General features: G+C 39.5%; 1 protein-coding gene across 1 annotated transcript in view; it reads right to left on the bottom strand.

The window, feature by feature from the left end:
• LOC104966523 (cugbp, Elav-like family member 2) overlaps positions 1–19958 on the bottom strand; it is a 334875-nt gene that overhangs the window by 87156 nt on the left and 227761 nt on the right. Inside the window, exons 6-8 of the mRNA XM_010795708.1 lie at positions 14271–14350; positions 2910–3003; positions 2297–2431 (exon numbers count right to left, since the gene is read on the bottom strand). Coding sequence (XP_010794010.1) covers positions 2297–2431; positions 2910–3003; positions 14271–14350 — 309 coding nt within the window. The remainder of the gene's footprint in view (positions 1–2296; positions 2432–2909; positions 3004–14270; positions 14351–19958) is intronic.

Here is a 19958-nt window from a genome sequence, read left to right as displayed (position 1 = left end):
ATAAACTTTTACAAGTAAAATTTATGGTTAAATTTAGTTTAATAAAAACCGTTGTGATTATTTTTTATATTGATCGTTTATAAAATTCTGTTGAATATATAAAATTTTTTTACGATTCGATTTCCGCGATTAGAAACCTGGCTGAATTATAGAGTAAAACCAGTGAAAAATCCGACTGAAGTGGCGTCACCGCCATAAATTACCTCAATGACATTGAGGTCCTGGAATACAACGTTCGTAGATTGGTCTTTGGTGAGTTCTTTTGCAACTAATTCGTTCCTGTGACTTCATTTGAATCTGCCTGTTCAGTTTCTGTTGGAATGTGAAGGGTTAAATGAAAGAAGCTCGTCTGGCCCTCTCTGAGAGTTACTGTCCTGCTTTAAATTCACAGACGGCCCGTAACCCAATGAGAGAGTAATGTCAAATGACGGTACAATTGACCAATCATATCTTCCCTCTAAATGGGTAGGCTTTATTTCCGCGGACATTATGACAAGTTCCGCCCGCTGTGAAGTTTATGCATGTGTGTCATAGACTGTATAGATGTGTATAAAGTGGTGCATGACGCGTCCTAAAACCCGGAAGTAAGCTGCGGATTCCCTCGACACAAAAGCATTGGGATTTCTCCATAGGGTTTTGGAAAATAGCTCGAAATAAGGTCTGTGGAACGAACCTGTTAGATAAATGCACGTTTTGTTCAGCCGGATAATATCCACATGTCTACCCTACTTTTATTATTTTCGAATCATAAATCGAATCAATAGATTTATGATCGATAGTCTCAGTGATAGTGATGACATCGTTGCGAAATTATTAACCGAGTCATTTTCAAGATTGAGTTACAATGATAAACTGGAGTGGCAAAGGATCAGCTGCATGACCCCGCCATCAAGTGCTTCATCCAAAAGGACAGGAGGATGGACTAGGTATAAAAGTCACGGCTCGCCACTGAGCAGTGGTGATGTGAAGCCATGTTACATTGCTGTAGTTCCTTTATAGCCTAACGTTAACGCTTCTTACTTCAGCCAATTGCATTTAGGCTTCTGAAAAGTTTTGTTAAAATGTCCTGTTGAACAAAACGTGTAAGTATCATCACCAGTATGCCACCAAGCTGATTTTCGGCAATATTCCTAAAAAAGGGAGCCATTACGATGCTCGCTCGTCTGGCAGTCTTTTAAAACAGCTCCTACTCACCGCTGAGTATTTTATATCTTTACTTCTTTATTTATTGTACTTTCTGTAAGACTCTTTTGTAAATACTTTTGTAAATTATTGGTTGAAACATTGACGCCAACCTGCACTGTTTGCACTGGTTCTTTATCTACCATTTTGTTTTAGTTTTTTTTACTTATTGTGTTATTAGTAACAGGTGTATACTTAGTCATTTTTCGTTTTTTTAATATGTAAGTCTATTCTCCTCACTTTATATGCTCTGGTAATAATGTACATTTCCCAGTTGTGGGACAAAAGGTTTCTGTACTTACGGGGCAGCCCACAATAACACATCATTACTGCACCACTCTGTGAAGGAGGAAGGTGTGAGGTGTGGGAGCTTTTCATAATCATGCTCTGTTTGGAGTGCGCTCCAAAAGAGACGGCAAAACCAAAGCCGCTGGAGCGAGACCCCGCCGACATATAAAGAGAGAATGATGGACCAGAAACAGGGAGGCTTGTCAAAAGCGAAAAGACAAGGGCAACGAGAAGGAACACAAGGAGAGGAGAGAATGAGGCAGGGTGGGAAGAAAGAGGAAGGATATTTAACCTGCGCCGAGTTCAGACATCAACCTACTAGTTCTTTAACCCCCCCAAAAAACACCAACACACACACACACAGGTGCAAACAAACCCCGAAACAACAAATCTGCCGACCTAACGTTTTCTGTGAAGCACAAACAAATAATTAAAAATAGAAACATCAGAACCGGACAGAAAACATTGAAGCACAGAACACACAGACATGCACACGCGCACACATATACAGTGTGTGTATGACAGGATGGTGTTGGTGAGGCAGTGGTTTGAGGACGCAGGTGGGCGGTGCATCGATAACACAGCATGGTTTCTATGGAGATGGAGGTCTGAGAAGCGGTGGATACACACACCATGGGAATGTGCCAGAAAGAACACTGACGGGAGGGTCTGAACAATGGAGATGTTTCGGTTGGTTGATGGTTTTCAGTGATGGCGGTGGAAGTGCCGGAGCGACAACAATGGTAACGGTGGAGAGCGGAGGCAGGCGTTGGCCCCCCCCGGCGTCGGACCCCCTCCCCCCCGACCTGAGTCACTGCGGTGTTACCTGGGCTGCCCAATGCTCCCAGGGAGGCGGCGCTGGCTGACAGGGGGTTTGCGTTGGAGGGACTGGCTGAGTTTTGGGCCACCGCCGCTGCCGCTGCTAAAGTGGCCAGGTTCTGCAACTGCAGAGCACTCATACCTGGAGAGAGGAGCCAGAGAGGGTGGGGTCAAACCTGGGGAGGGAGGCTGAGCCGTAGCTGGACCGGGACATAGCACCAGAGGACGAGTTAGCTGCTTCATGTGCGGAGGAATAACAGAAGAGTGTATGTGCCAGGAAATAGTGTTTTTGTTCCTGCTCTATCTTTAGCCCCTGTGAAGAGTCTGCAGTGTGTGAAGGCAAACTACAGCAGCTGATTTCGCTAACAAGTCCCAAATGTGTTTAAATCAGTAAAAGCAGCTGTTCTAGTGTTGAGGTTTGATGCGTTTTTCTGAGCTGCTCTGGCACCAAAAATAATCTCAGTGATTTAGTTAAACTTCTATTTTTCTTTCCAGGGAAAGCTCCGTGGAGAAGGCTAGAGAAATACAGCAAGACTCTAACCTCCCTGGTCTCGTTATCAAATGAAATTTTCTCAGCTATGAATACAATTGACATGGTCTTTAAACATCGACACATGTACTAAACTGGGTGATGAGTAGAGCTTGACTGATGTGGAACTCCTGAGGCTTATAGACAATGCAGTATTTTGTATTAAATGGAAGCCTTACCAACATCTGTCAAGGGATAGCAAACAACAATGTGCCTTTCAGAGGAACTCTGCTCAATTTGTTTAAAAGAATGGTGGTAGCTTTTGACTTACTTTGACTTTAATATCGACATTTCAGGTCAATTAAACATTTCCATAAATATGGCTATACGTATGTTTTAAATGTAACTTATGTAAGTTAAATAGTTTCCTTATTTTTCCTGGAGAATTTTATTATTTTTAAAAGCACTGTCCTCCAAGATACAATTGAGGATCTTAGTATTATAAATCCATTCAAAGAGACTCTTTGTTATCTGCAATTAGGTGGAAAAAATATGGTGTTTCTGGTACCAGCCAAAGCAAGTAAAACAATGTAGGAATTCCAGAAATAAATCTGTGCATCCATAATAAAATAAAGATGTATTTCACACTTGAATTGAGGAGGCTGGTGTGATTTATATCAGCAATAATCGGCCTCCTGTCGACATCAGTCATGCTCTAGTCACAGTGGCCCATTATTGAGTCTTTTAGCTTTAAAAATACAGATAATAAATATTAAACTGTGCACCACTCAGCACCGCTGTAGTACCTGCAGGCTGAACTCTGCACATTGTTAATCTGCCTGCTGGCATTAGCATACGGGCCTGTACTTAAGCATAATTAATGACTACATGCCAACACCCAAACGATGGCGAAGCAAAGGCTATAAAACACCTTCTGTGCGAACAACTAAACCTTTCACCTCATTCAGTGGATGTGTGTGTGTTTATGCAAGTGTGTGCAAATTATGAGGCAGGCGCTCATAAAGCGGAAACAGAATCAGTCACCAGTTCTTACCACAGGAAGCTTCCACTGAGCTGGTTAGAAGTAGAGGACGGACACTGTCAATGTGAGGTGTATGTGTCGTATATACAGCCTGAGTGTATATACAGTACCATGGGAATACGCACACACTCACGCACACACACGTACAAGTAGACACACACAAACAAGACACCATGAAGAAGAAGATCCATGTAAAAATACAGATATTTCCTTCACCCGGATACAAAGTGGACGCAGCCAATAACAACAACTGGCTGGATCCATCGCTGGGATGCACACTTTTCATTGGTTGAATACATATTTAAAAAAAGAACACTGCCACTTTCTATATGGTCGAGTTTGTATGCCAGCTGTTATATGCATGTACACTTTTTTTTAACATCTATGCTTACCTCAAGCCAAAACCAACCAAAACAGTGCCGTAAAAATAAAATATATTCATATATATTCTATCATTTTTCCTTTCCCCTGAGTTACATCTTTCAACCAATTTCAGTTCTGATCATAAGTATCACATTTTCAGTCCATTTCACACCTTAACACTGTTTATTTTGATAAGAAAAACATCTAAATAAATGTCACGTATCAAAGTTAGGCTAAATATGCTGAAAAATATTACAGACAATCATTTTCAATCAGGGTTTTAGATTGAAAGCTTGATATCTTTTAATCCATGATGTTATGGTGTAATTGCTCAACATATTGGTTTTAATAAGTTTCAATGAGGACATTTGTGTGAGTGTTTGATTTAATATACAAGCTGAGGTTAACATTCCAAATTCACCATAACACAACCAAAGACATGGACACATTTCACATTAAAAGACAAAAATGTCCTATAGTGAGACACAATGGTTGGTTACATATGGAAAAAGGCCACTGCCAGTTTCTAAATGCTCTGCTTCTCCCTGGGTGTGTATGCCTGCTGAAATGAGCACTTGTGTGTGTGACTTTTTTGTGCTTACTTATACATCAGAGCCAAAACCAATCTAGTTCTCAAAGCGACTTTCTCCAATTTTCTGTGACACATCAAAAGCTGAAATGGATTTCTACTTCTACGCAAGGTAAGAAAACAGCCGCTATCATTGTTTCTTTCTCCTCCTGTGATGGCACGTTTAAATCGTGCACTAATTCCAACCGTGGTCCTCTCTCTCTGAAACGCTCCACATGAGCGAGCAGAGCTGCGCTGAGAGAAGCCGGCTGTTTATACGAGCGCTCCTTCATGTCTCTTTATTATAATATAAAAGCCATTTTTATTTCACTGCCATTTCCCCCTTGCTGGGTTTGACCACAGAGGCTCAGATCGACTCACTAAAACATTTAAGGACAAAAAGCCTTTCACTATAACGTAAACAAATAGTCCCTGTGGAGCCATTCTGTTCGCCTCACCTCGACTGACATTTCATTCGTTATCTTGACTTTCCTTTAATTTCTTTCATTCATATTTACCTTAATTCATGTCCCTTTCCTCTTCCTTTGTCTGTTCTTTATTACATTTTAGATGTATTTCCTTACCCTTTCCTTTAAGTGCTCTTTTTTGATTCTCAATTTCTCCCACTATCACTGGCTTTGCTCTTTTTGGACTGTCCTTAACAAACATTTTTTTAGGTTTCTTTCATTTTAATTTAATTTGTCCTTTGCTTTGAGACATTCATCTTCTTTCTTTTCTTACTGTATGTTTCCTTCAATCATATCACCCTTTTCCCTCTATTTGTTTGCTTCCCTTTCTCCTTCCTTTCCTACCTTCCTTTTTAACAAACATTTCATGCATAATTCCTCCTTATTTCCTATTCTTTTCCCATTCCCTTTCCTTTGCTTCCTTGCATTTCACATTACTAATTGGTCCCTTTATTTTCTTGCTATTTCCCATCTTCTTTCCTCCATTTTTATTTTCCTTCCCTGTTTCTCCGGCAAGGCTTTCCCCCCCCGTTTCTCAAAGCTTCTCCACCCCAAATGTTCCTTGCATTTGTCAAAGGTCATCTCCCGCATTGAAAATAAACGTTGAAGGCAGTCACATGGAGAAAAAGGAGCAGGCGGGTTATAAGAGTAACCGGGTTAGAGAGGAATAAAGTGGAGCCGTGCGGAGAAAGAAAGAGAGACAAATAGAATCTACTCCCCACATCACAGTATCCGGGCTGTGCAGATGGTGTGTGTGTGTGTGTGTGTGTGTGTGTGTGTGTGTGTGTGTGTGTGTGTGTGTGTGTGTGTGTGTGTGTGTGTGTGTGTAAGAGAGGAAGAGTGTGTAAAAAAAGGCAGAGATTGGGAGACCCAGAGGTGGAGAGGGCAAGAGGAAGATTTTGAGATTTGGACAATGGGAAGTGTGACTAATTGTCCACATGTCTATCCCCCATGTCATGTGTCACAAAAGAAACGCTCCTGATGAAAGTTGCAGCGATGGTTGGAACACAGAAAGCTTAAAACAGCGAGTCATAATCTATCACACCACAGAATTACTCACACGCTGCAATCAAAGCCTAACTAGGGGCGAATCCGTCGGAAACAAAGGCAACCTGCCACGGGAGAATAAAAAGCTTTTGATTGAAACATTTAGTTTGAGGCACGATCCGCACTCGGCAGGGGAGAGGAGGGATTTGGCTTCTTTACAGTCAGGAGATATATGTCAAGTGTGTGTAACCCCGTGTGTGTGTGGGGCGGAATGTGTCAGTTCAGGTGTGTTGTGTCAAAGTGAGGCTTTCGTGACAGAGGCTTTGGATGGCACTGTAAAAAGTACATTTAGTGAGCAGTTCTTTGGAGAAAGGGGTTATTTCTGAAGCAATGAAAAAAGAAGTAACTTTGTTTATCCTTTTTCTTTATATATTTTTTGTATTTTGTATTATTTATTTTCAATGTTCCTTTCTCTTTTCTTTATATATATATTTTAATTATTTATTGATTATTTTCAATGTTCTTTTCTTTATTATTCAAATTATTTTTAAATATCTTTTCTTTATTTTTCTCAATTTTTACTGTTATTAATATCATCACCCAGATCTTAAAAAAATAATGAATTTCTTATAAATATCTGTAGATACTATAGATATATATTTATCTGAATACTATTGATCTGTATAAAATGTACTATTTTTTGTTGCATTTTATTATATTTTTAACTCATGAGCAATGCCTTGTAAACATGCTGCTGTAACAAAACTATTTACCAATTTGAGATCAATTTAGTATATCTATTGTCAATAAGAATAAAAAGATAAAAACCTATCTATATAAAAAAATTCCTATTCAGTAAATGCATCATTTAAAAGCAGCCTCGCCCACACTTTTACAATGTACTCTGTATATGTTTCTCCTTGTGTGTGACTACGACTGGACGTTATCAGCTGAGCGTGCATCTCCCCTGTCTTACGGCGGCCATATTTACTGCCCCCCTCCCTCCATCATTTCGCCTGCCCGCCAACAGATAAAGGAGACGAGGGGAGGATTGCATTGGGAGGGAGAGTGTCAGTGGATTCCCCCGGAGACAGTACTCCCCAAACCTCTCTGCTAAATATCTCATTACTCCAGCTGACACCCAGCGAGCAGGAGGAAACAAGCCCAGAATGAGGGTCCTGCCCTGGGAGAGGGGCCGGGCGCCTCTACGCTCGCTGCTCCCTGAAGACTCGGCTGCACTTTAAAGTTTTACGGGCGATCAGACGGTTGGTCAACTTTGGCCTTAAGTGATGAGAACATGAGGAGGGAAAGTGGCATGTGTTGGTTTTACTTAGAGAAACAAAACCAGCTTTGATCTGACCATGGGGGGATATTGAATAATTTATTAAAGATTGGAAACAGCTCAAACTTTCAGATATTTCACTCATGCGTGGGAAACAACATCAATGATCAGGCAAAACCATGAATTAACAAATTATTTCTAAATATTACATTTTGACAGTTTTTTAAGTCTTAGCAATTAACAGGAACAGCGAGGAGCAGGGAAGAATCCTGACTCTCATGCACGATTGAAGCTTTTGGTTGTCGGTTTGCGAATATCATTTTTATAGATTTGAGTCGATAAAAGACGTCTGTTAAAACTCTGCCTCTGGGTGCGATCACACTTCATGTTGTATTATTAGTAAAGCATCTGATTTGTTTTGAATGGGCCACCTTTGGACGTACAGCAAGGGGCAACAGGATGATTACACGTCGCTAGAATATTCCACGAGTCCCTTGTAGATTGTAAAGATATAACAATACACTGAATTTATTAATAACAGTCAATTAATGTTAACCAACGAACTTTGTGGTCATTAAAAAGTTGAAACTGCTTTTGTGTTTAATGCTCTCTCGATTCAGATATTTGGAAAATAACATGTCATTAACTCAATACCGGTGGTGGAGCATCAATTTATTTTTGATACTATTTTAGGAGAGAGATTTTGAGCGGCAGACTGTCTCCAACGTTGCACAGCTTTCACATCTGAAGAGCATAAAGCACTCACAGAAATCTCTCTCCCCAGGAGACAATTCCACTGGGAAAGCACTCCTCTCTGAAATGTTATTTTTGTTTTGTGTCTTACAATGTTTGACAAATCTGCTACACAAAAATGCCTCACGTGGATACTTTTCTGCATAGTTTGGATCGTTGAAGGCACTCGATGTCAATCATCCTTTAGCAAGATGATTGGCCCTCATAAAACATTTCCAAACACACTCATCTCTACTGTATGTTGTGTGTTTTTTTTAATGTTATTAGCAGATGGACCAGTGCGTGTATAATAACCATTCATCTCAAAATAAACGTCATACGTATTGAGTGCATAGGGATGACGTATTGTTGTTGACCAACCCAAGAAGATAGCATCGTAAGGGCTCCCCCGACAAAAAGCAGTGGTATGTTTTCATTGGATTTTTGAATATTGCAGAAAAAAAGCTATGTGGCAAAATATGATACTTTAAAGAATGTTATGGCAGGATAATCTCCACCTATTAACACCAATGTTATGATTGTTAAAGCATTACTAAAAGTAAAAAGCTAGGCTATAAAATAAGTACAACACGGTCACAAGACATAACGTCAGCACCGCTAAGCTAAAGTCTAGCATAATGACAGTTAGTAGTCTCATTCCCCTTTTGTAGCAGTCACTGTTTTTATTTTTTTTATTTAAAGTTATTTTTGGGCAACCAGAGTCTTTTATTGTAGCGACAGATTTGAAGAGGGCAGACAAAAGAGATGAAACCAGCTCTATCGCTCTACCAATTGAGCTACACTGTTTTACCACACAGGCTTCAGACGTTAGCCAGATGCTAACGTTAGCCAGATGCTATTTACTGACATATTTTAATCGTAGAACAAAACATGAAAATCTCTTCAGCTTGTGTTGACCACAGACCTTATTTAACCTTTACTAAGATTCCTTTTCAGAATATATCATAGAGTTTGGATGATTGTAGCCCTTGATATACGTGTTTTTCATCCTCAAAGAGATGGAATGTGCCTCATAGCCTACCGTGTCTCCAGAAGTAGAAATCTCCTTTTTTGATGTGATTGACATATGCGTCAGAGTAGCCATGACAGCCTATATTCTCAAAATGATACATAGCAATAAGCACTTAGCACAATTATGGAATCCATATGTATAATTATGTAATTACAGCGTTTAAATATACACCTCAGCACCTGCGTCAGGCCGTGGTTTGACCCTCCGACGCAGAGAAGTACAACTTTTTGTCAGAAGTTACAGACTTGAGCAGGAGTTCTCTCCCTAATAAAGCTGACTAAACTCCCTGAAGTCAACTCTCAGAGACAAGCGTGAAGAGAGCCTCACACATCATTTCCCATCTCTCCCAAGCATACACGCAAACTGAACTTATAAGCTCCGGTCCGTTTACCTTGCAAATCAATCTCTCATAGCTTTCAAGAGAGTTTATGCTCTGAGCCTCCTCCATCTCATTTATTTACCACCCACTGAGCCTTTAAATGTCAAACCATGTTATCTGCAGCTACTAAAAGGGAAGCAGGAGGCCCTCTTGTCCGTACAAGTGTGCACACTGAGTCTGGAGCATCCGTGCACATTTATTTTAACCTTTTGTCTCCAACACACGAAAAGCACTGGGAAAAGCATTAAAAAGGGTGCTACATGATTTTGAAAAAAGAACTAATTGTGATTTTTTTTGACTGATATTGCAAAAACAATAAGTGATTGGAAATATTTTGCCTCATTGAAAACATATTAAAATGTCACGGTGTGACTTTTCTAAGAAGATCTGTACAAAACAAATATGTGTTGGTGATCTTTAGAATAAGATGTGTAAACCTGTTGCTACACAAAATATTTAAAATGATATAAAACAATTGTATTTTAACACATATTTAGCCTTTAACAAAGATTGTGCTTCCTCTCATTTGAATATCGCACTACTCCATACTGCAAATTCAAAACAACTACTTCACTCTAGCCTATATTCTCCTTGGTCTCCAATGCCATTTACAGATAATGGTTTGATTTCTCAATTATTTCTCAATACATCAATTTTTAAAAATGGATCTCGGCAATCATTTATTTTTCTTTGTCTTTTTTCTACAGACAAAATGTATTTTGTTTGTTTGCATGATAACATAAAAGCTCCTGACTCGAAACAATGTTATCCATATTTTCATAGTAGAAGGTATAGTAATGCCGTCCCTAAAACGGATAACATTTTACATATTATCACTTAGGGTTTCTTTTACAACCCAAAGATTTATAAATCCTTGGTCAGATTTGATAAAACACAGTCAAAAAGTAGATATCCTGAGACTTATTAGTGGAAGTGGATTTCATAAGATAAGATAAAACTTTATTGATCCCCGTTGGGAAATTCAAGCGTTAAAGCTGCAACATGAAAACGATTGAATCACAGGATAGGACAGGTAAGAGTGGGCCATGGTAATACGAATAAACATATAAATAACAGTAAATAAACAACTACGGACTTAGGTGAAACTGTTTATATAAATGTTATACACACCTATGGTTGTGTTATATTGACTCCTGTTAACACACCTATGGGATCATCCAGCTGTATATGTCCCTCAACATCAGCCCTTATTAATCTAATAATGTCTTCCTCTTGTCTGATCCTCTTTACTGCAATTGACAGATGTGGTTGTTTACTATTAAAACAGACACTGCTCTGTTGTCTCGCATGCTCTACTTAAGCTCTCGTTTACATGCGCTCGAACGCGTGTGCATCGGCGGTGAGAACGTGTGTGTGTGTGTGTGTTTGTGTGTGCAGCGGGGGCAGGATAATGTTTGAGTGGGCCTCTAGTGTCATGTGGGGAGAAAAAGGAGCGTCGGTAACAGAAATCAGTGTTGATGAAGCGTCGCACAGGGGGAGCCGAGTGCTAAATGAGCATGTATAAAAGGAGTAGATAATGTAAAGCACAAATACAACACAACGAAGCCAGCCCACTTCCTGTGTGTGTCTTCAGAGGTTCGACAGTGAATTACCTGTCTCGCTCATATCCACTTTCATTAGGGCCTGACATTCAGCCAGCGCGTGTGTGTGTGTGTCAGTGAGTTGTGGGTGTGCCACCGTGTACCTGAATGTCACGCCTTAATGAGAATGGATACGACAGTGACAGGGCCATCAACACACACATTCCCATTTATTCTTTCAGCCATGACATGTACGCACAATCTCGCTCTATCTAAGACAGAGGAGTGCAATAGAGCCAAGACAATAACCAAACTCTATTTACCAGACCTCATTCCCTCACACGGACCCGAAGTAATTACTTTTAAATTGCAAAAACTGAGGAACATTAACAAACGGTTGCGGCAATTTGGGGCCCGCCTGGGGCTACACAGCGTGTTTTCAAATGGAAATGAAGGTATTTTGCTATTGTCCACTGCAATATCGTTATGGTTTAAGGCTTCTTTTTCTGTGTGCCTGATAAAAGCGGAGGCCACTGGCAGTGTTTACCTGGCTCAGAAAGAGGATAATTCCAGCTTAATGCTAACGCCGTCACTGCTTCTACTCAGACAGAAACGCCGCTGCTGCTCAGCGTAAATCCACACACACTTCAATGATATCCGCAGCAAGGAAATCACTTTGTGTTAGAAAGTGGTGCGGACTTATTTGTTCAAACAGTCTTCAACATGCCATTTCAGGAAATGTAATAGGTGAATTGGAACGAGGTAGATAACGATGGCGGAAAAAATTGCGGTGCATTGAAAGAGCGTAGGATATTACAGAATTGACAATGAGAAAATGGAAAAACACAATACAAAACCCTCACACTGTATACCAAGGCTTCACGATTAGAAACATAAACAAATTATGATAATTATTTTAAATGATATTGCGATATGATATGAGATATTAGAGGGATTTAAAAATATATATATAATTCACATTTGAATTGAGAAATATATTAAATAACCATGGTGTGATTGTTTTAAGTAAAGATTTGTTATTTAGACTGAAAATGATGTTTGTTGGCCAGAGCTTATCTGCAGCGTCACATAACTTAACACCCTTAAGTTAGACATTTTCACATATTTTGCTTTTACCAACAAATACACTAACTGCATTTTGGATACTGCACTTGTCCATTTTGCCTTTTTTTTTAAATGTAGATGAATTCCGCAGCCCTTCTGTAGTCTACAGACAGTCACAGGGTGCAGCATGCGTTTCCCCCATGTCAGGGTCACAGCACATCAATAGCAGCCATGATTATCATGATCAGTACTAATGAGGGGGTTCGGGGGTGAACGTCTCTTTTCTTGCACACTGTTATTACCACTTTTTGTTCCTCTCTCTGACACTCGTCTTACACCATGTAATTCGGTCCCAATCACAGCCTGTCACCCTGACCTGTCACCAGCCTCACAATGTTGACAAAACCGCCCCCCAAAAAAAAGAGGGAACACAAAGGAGCAGCGGCCGGGGCCCATTACAGTCCCGCCGGGGTCGCGGTGCAGCTGATGAGGTCTGTAACACCACCTGCACATTGTGACTTTCAGGTCAATGGTGCTGCTTTTTTCCCACATTGGAACCTCTGCCAAAGTTTGTTATTGGGAAATGTGTGACCAAAGACATAACACTGCTGGCTTCTTTTTCAGCAATGCAGGGGCCTCAAACTAAGACATCACGCATTTTCTAAGACATTAAAGGAACACCAAATAAAAGCCATTTGTATATCAGTTGCTCACGCTGCGTTACATTCAAACACCGAAGAAAAGTTGTGTTATCTTGCATGCCTCCACATGCACTTAGAATACAAAATTGGAAAATTAATCTTATGAATCTAAGTAAATAAGGGCCAAAGGCAGAACTATATTAAACCATTTGTTTACAATATTTCACAAAATGCATGCTGTGTAATCCAAATCTCATTTACCCATTCACACCCCTTACTTTCCTCACACATGCATATTTGTTTAAACCAAAACACTTATGCAAAATAGTCTCATCTGCAAGTTAGAAGTATATCAAATAATAACCTTAGAGTCAAAATGCAAGTGTAGTGAACATTTGACTGAGTAAAACAGACTTTTAAAAGGGTTTTCTGCTTTAGAATTTAGTTTACGGTTATTCCATATTTGGAATATTTCTTCAGGGTGGAGGCATGAAGGACATTCATTTTTTTTTTAAAGGTCACCTATTATAAGCATTTTCAATGATATATTATAGGTTTCAGATATATACAAAACATGTCTCTGAAGTGTTTGGTTTGAAATACCAAACAGATCATGCATCCCATAATCCCCTCTGTTTCAGCCCTATTTCAAAATGGCTGATTCTGTAGCTTTAAATGCTAATGAGCTGCTGCTGGCCACGCCCCTCTGAGAAGTGATTGGTTAAAAAACACAATGGTGATCTAGGAGGAGATTCAGGTGATAAGGTGGGGGAGGGGGGGATGTTACCTTGGTTGGTTATTGGCTAATGGTTACACAAGCCAAAAAAACATTGTGACATCACAAAGTGGCCAAATTCTGATCAGCTCATTTTCAGACAGGTTTTTATATAAATGGATCAGGACAAAAAGAGAGAGGATATTTTTTCCTGAAACTTTCCCAATCTATTTACACAGAGGGGACGCATATTTATGTTTAAAAGACATGAAAACGTGGATTTTACACAATAGGTGACCTTTAAAGAACTTAAGGTCAAGTGGGGGAAGTAATTGATATAGAAATTGGTGGAGTACGACTTTACGAGAGAAACGTCCAAATATGGCAGTGTGATCCGAACGTTTTTTTCATTCCCACATTTCCAGAAAACTCGTGACATGTGAGATTTATTTATTCTTGTGTTTAAAATCAACTGTAAAATCTGTCTAAATTCAACCAAGTGCTGCCTAGACCTTAATATTAATATGACAGCATTCGATTCAGGCTCGTAAATTAGATTAAATGTTACTCGCCCAACTTCAGAAGTCTCGAGGTGTAACACAAATTCAAACATGAGAGCAGCTATTTAAAATGCCCGGGTAAAGTGCATGTTCAAAATGAGAGACAGAAAGAGGCAGAGAGAGTGAGAGTACAGTACCTCCATAGTCTGAGACTGGTGCATGGCTTTGATTGCATTCTGTGCCATAGCTCTGGTGGAAAACGTGACAAACGCACATCCTGTAGGGGAGGGGGAAGGGGGGGAGGGAGGGATGGAGGGACAGTGGAAGGGAGGGGGGCAGGAGGAGGAGGAGGAGGAGGAGGAAGAAGAGGTGGGAGGACAAGAAAGAACAAGAACAAGACAAAAGGGTTGGACACGTCGTTGTTATAAAAAAAATTCAAACAGAGATTGATACAGAGAACAGCTCACAGGAGGACAACAGTGTTATCAGTCGCTGTGGAAACAACAGCCGGAAGAACAAGCACATTGTCATGACAACAACCCGGATCAGCCTCAAAGTGTATACATGCACACAGAAGGATTCACAAATGTAACTGGGGATTTATATATAAATATCTCCGTCCAAAAATGTTTTCAATGCAAAGACGAAGTATTTATATTTATAAGTATTTTAAGGTTGACTGTCGTTGTTATGCTCTGTTGGTGGAACGTAATAAAGTACATTTACTCAAGTACTTCTACTTAATGCAAGTCTTCAAAGAAAACCACAAACAATTGCAACGAAGTTCACAAATAAAGAGCGTTTTTTATGTTAATGGTACAGAAACTTGCGAATACTTTTAAATGCATATATTTGTGTATTTTTTTATTATTTTAAAAACGAGAAATATGTATCTGTGGAATCCAAAATATATTTTTGATTATTTTTACTTTTTAAAAAAAAAAAGCTAAATATTTTTTGTGTGCATTGAATTTTTGTGGATGGAAACTTTTATATATAAATCCCAAAGTACATTTCCTTCTGTGCCCATTTATTCATTTTGAGACTGATCCGACCACATACCCCCCGTAACCCCATCCCACCACCTCCCCCCACCACAGGACAACATCATCATCGGGGGCTTTTGATTGGCTCTTCCCCCTCCTTTTTCTCTCTTTCTGTCACTGTCTCTTATTCTCTCCTATCGCTGCTACACACTGACCGAATTAGTCATACCTGAATTCCACTCAATGTAAATCAGGCCGAATCTGCATGCATTTGAATTAATTTGGCCGTGTATCGTGCGTCTGATTGGCTCTTTCTCTCTCTCTGTCGAACAGGAAAGAGACGGGACAAAATATCTGCGGGCGCCTCAAGAGTCAGATGGAAAATCGTATTCAAATCAATCCACGGAGAGAAAAGCAGGAGATGAGCGGAGGTGTAGTCGACCTCCTTCGTGACTGACACTGATTTTAGCCAATCAAGTTTGGACGCAGCTCGAGGGGGGGTTTGTTATTGGCTGTTGGAGCGTAAGGAGGTTGTGTTTGTCTGACTGGTAAGGGAGTGATTAGAGGAGATGATGTGAGAAGTGCTTCAACAACCCCCCAGACTAATAATATGCTAACAAACTCACTAAGCCATGTTAGCGCAGCCAGGCCTGAACTGATTACATACATGCTCACACACACTCTCACACACACACGTTCAGGTTCGGCTGGCTGACTCGTGGTTTGGCGATAGAGGGGGGAATCTGACAGCCCTGGTCATCAGATCGACTGTGAGGATGGGATGAAAGGTTTTGGAGGAAATAGGGAGGAGGGGATGGATTATGCAAGAGAAGGAGAGAAAGAGAGAACGGACCGATGTGTTCAGGAAACAGATGCCATCATGTCCTGCTTCACCTTTATCAACGCTGTTTCGACGACAGAAGCAGTGTAGAGTGATCCGTTGTTCTCTTATTTCTTGTATTTAGTGTGTTATTGGACATTTTAATTCAACTTCTTATCTTTGTAAAAATATCATAATTGCATTTAATTTTGTGTTTATACTCTTAATCTGATTTATTTGTTATTTATCTTATATCCATATTTTTTGTTTTATTGTCAGTTCTTAGATTAGATGGTGGTTATGGTTATATAAATCTTTATTTAATATATTTTATTGTTACGTTTTTTTACTTTTTTTATTTATTCTGATATAAAGTATTTTGTATCAAATTTCTCCGATAACCTCACTTTGTACGTTATACTAATATTTATTTTATATTTTTATTTAATGTCTCTTGAAATGACAATATAGTTGAATCCATCCATTTATAAAATACTATATGGAAAATGTTTTTGTTAGTTAGTGTTACCTATCTCTTAACAAAGGTCAAGGTTTCTTTTTCCAATCACCCCAATGTTTAGATAAACTGAACTGGTTTCAAGTGAACAAAATCAAAGGAAATTGACAACTGTGGTTCCCATTATATTTGACATACCATTAAATAAGGCCTAGATTCAATTTGAGTATATATTAAGCATGATAACGATCTTTCCCTAACCTTAATAAAGTGTAAACTTATCTAGCACTTTAAAGAACAAGAGAAGAACTTTTTAAGTGCTTATTTCTATAAGTTTAAAAAAGCTTTACATGAAGAGGCATCAGCTTTGAACAGGTCTTTATTAAAAAAAAATACATAACTCAGCCTCAGAAAGATGAGAACTTTCAGCAGTATGCACCACACCTGCTTTTATTTCGTATAAAACATATTTGACCTGAACATATTTATGTTTTCCTCTAACTGGTAAAGTGGAAATGTGCTAAAAATGTTGTGTAAATCTGCCTTTCTGACCTAACATTAGAGAACAGTAGACACTGAGGCTATCACATGTTGCAGCACTGACCTAGTAAACACTGCACAGGGCTACAGTTCTAACTAATGTTATTTTAGATAGGACATTCAAAAAGGGGTCATTTCATTCTATTTTCGACGGGCCACGATCTGTCTGCTTAGCATCCAGCAGGTTTCCCCGTCCTCTGCAGAGAAGAGCTGCCTCAAAACTGGGTTGATGTAGTTAGCTCTAGGATAGTCCTCCAGACTCACAGGTCCTGACACTTTGCTACCATTTATTTGTATTTTTATATAACTGTTCAGGAAGAACGTGATTGGTTGTCATCTCATCTCACTCTTCTGCAGACAGAACACTCTGACCTCCCCTAAAATTATTTCTATAGCTGCTCTCTCTTTTCCTGCACAATTGTGTTAACATGAATCATTCAATCAATACGTTTTTTGTTTTGCTTGTCCTTGCTTGTCTACCCTCCCTCATACTGTAAAGCGTCTTTGAGTTCCAGAAAAGTGCTATATAAATATAATGTATTATTATTTATTTGATCTGTTATTGCATATAATTACTTTAATTTCCTGTGGTTTTATCTTTAATCGTACATGTTCTTGCTTTACGCTTTATTGCCTATTTTCACTTTGTTATTTTCTTATTGTCTTATGGTTAAATCATTATTTTCTTTTTTTTCTATGAATATGGAGCGACTGTTTCAAAACGCAATTTCCCCCTGGGATAAATAAAGTATTCTGATTCTAATTTCAAAAGAGCGATTCTGCTGAAGCTTCTAAATAAAGAATTCTTCCGTGCCCGAAAAAGTGCTTTATTAAAGTCAGAGCTGCGAAAGAAAAAAGAAAACTGTAGAATCCGTGCTTTGGCTGGTTGGTGCTTGTCTTATTCTTCATTTTGGTAGAGGGATGGGACGACGCTTAAGCACTAAAAATACCTCACGGGCCGCATTCTGTCGTCAGCGGAGAACCAAACAGTCCTTTAATGAAAGTAGGGTAGCTCCCAAGGCCCAGACATCCACTGGTGGTGTGATCCATATTTTATTAATAGTGGGATAGAGGAGCTCTCTGCTGATTGATACCGCGCTTTAACACGAGTTGGTGGGACTGAAGGCCTCTAGGGACCGACAAATCCTTAAAGACCTATTTATTTCCAACCTGGTTAGGCTTTTTATTTACTAGCCAGATCCGAGCTGGACTAAAAGCACATTTCCCAGCGCTAAGTGGTTTATCAGATGTAGAGGAACAAGGATTCGGCCTTCAATCTGAAATATTCATGAGGACAAAAAAGACGAGCTGAAAAGGGATGGAAGAAGAAAAACGGAGGGGGATGTCTGGGAGAAGGAGGACAAATTGATGCAAGACTGGATTCTAGGACAGCGATGGTAAATAGAGACTGTTTGAGGCGCAAAGGAACACGGGAGTTTGAGGAGTGCAGTTTGAGGCAAAGATTGCTTCTAGATAGGGACAACCTTAAGGAGAAAGAGAGACATTGAGAAAATGAGACTCCAGTCGACGAGAAAACATCCACAAGGCCCGACAAGCACAGAAAAAAAACACACGACAGATCCACATTGAACCTTTCGTGACGATGACAGTGACAGCTCGTGTGACAGGAGGAGGAAAAGGAGGACAGAGAGTTTTTTCAAAAGCCCCTCCATCTCCTCAGCACATAGAAACCACAAAGGGGAAGAGGGGAGGGGGAGGTTTTGGGAAGAGAGTAGAAATGAGGGGAGGAGGGCAGGGGCCTGTGTTCGTGGGGCAGAATGGTTGATGATGTAAGGGATCTCTGTGTTACTACAAGGGCTATTTATAGAGGTACAATTGCTGGGTGGGATTGATAGATGACTCTTGTGTGGTCAAATGCAGACCTTATGATCCGCTGAAATTGTGACTTTGGCCACTTTTAAAGTACTTATTTGAAATCCCTGTACTCTAGTTTGATGGAGATTTTAGAAGAAGACAAATCGAATTGGTTTGACAGCCTGATAATGGGCCTGCTTCTCGTTTTCTAACCAGCCCTGGAGCACTTTGTTTAGAGTACATTATGTCAACTTAGCGTACTGCAATTACACTAAGCAAACACGGCATGAAATCAACAAGTAGACTGTTTGCCTGGAAGCAGTTTGTACCCTTCTCCACATCTAGTAGAACAGCTTATTGAGATACTGCCATATTTGGAGAATTGATGATATTTACTCTTGTGTTGACAGATTATTTACCTTTTATTCTTCATTCTCCAGAACAACAAACAAGAAATAGTTGCTATTCCATTGGTTTCCATTCTTTTTTTTATAATAACTACAATTCGCTTGGTACTAATTGTTTTATATTTAAGGCGGTAAGAAAGACACTGCCAAGTCAGATTCATATTATTTGACAACCCAATGTCTTAATAACATCTTGATAATTTTAAAGTAAAGCTGCTTTTGACATTGTGAGACTTTGGCGTATTTTTGATGAATAAAAAAAGGGACTGTTAAAATACAGTATTGAATACAATTTGGTAACTATTAACTGAAGTAGTTTCAGTTGCTTTAATGTAAACCAACCAGAGTGTTCGAATATTTTCATGTCATTAAATCATGACCACCAGCTCTCCTTTACCTTAATAAAGTAGTTATATAAGCCTGAGCCCTTTATACATTTGCATTGGCTCCAGTATAGAAGATTTAAAATAATACCTAACCCTACTTATACACTATATAAATGTAAATTAATATATTCTTTTGTTACAATTGCAGTTTACTTGATTCTGATTCTACTGATTTCCTGTATAACGACAGTCAGAACGACAGTCTTAAACCAATCAAAAAAAAAGGAAAGAAAATGGCTGCTTGACACTGACATTTAAATTCTTCTGTGTAAAATAAAGCCAACTTACTGCATAAATGTAAATGCAACAAGCAGCAACATGTCTCCCTAAAATGCCCTCCAGCTTCACTGCGGAAGTATCAAAGAGCAGAGGACTGTCTTACAGTGAGGCTAAACTGGAGCAGCGGGGAAGGTGGAGGATGTGAATGGAGGTTAGGAGGTCGGAGGGGGGGGGAGAGGGGTGATCCGGGGCTGA

Source organism: Notothenia coriiceps, unplaced genomic scaffold, assembly GCF_000735185.1.
Source record: "Notothenia coriiceps isolate Sejong01 unplaced genomic scaffold, NC01 NC01_scaffold00037246, whole genome shotgun sequence".
Classification (NCBI taxonomy): Eukaryota; Metazoa; Chordata; class Actinopteri; order Perciformes; family Nototheniidae; genus Notothenia; species Notothenia coriiceps.
Note: the sequence above shows the minus strand (reverse complement) of the source record. Positions and strands in the feature narration are given on the sequence as shown.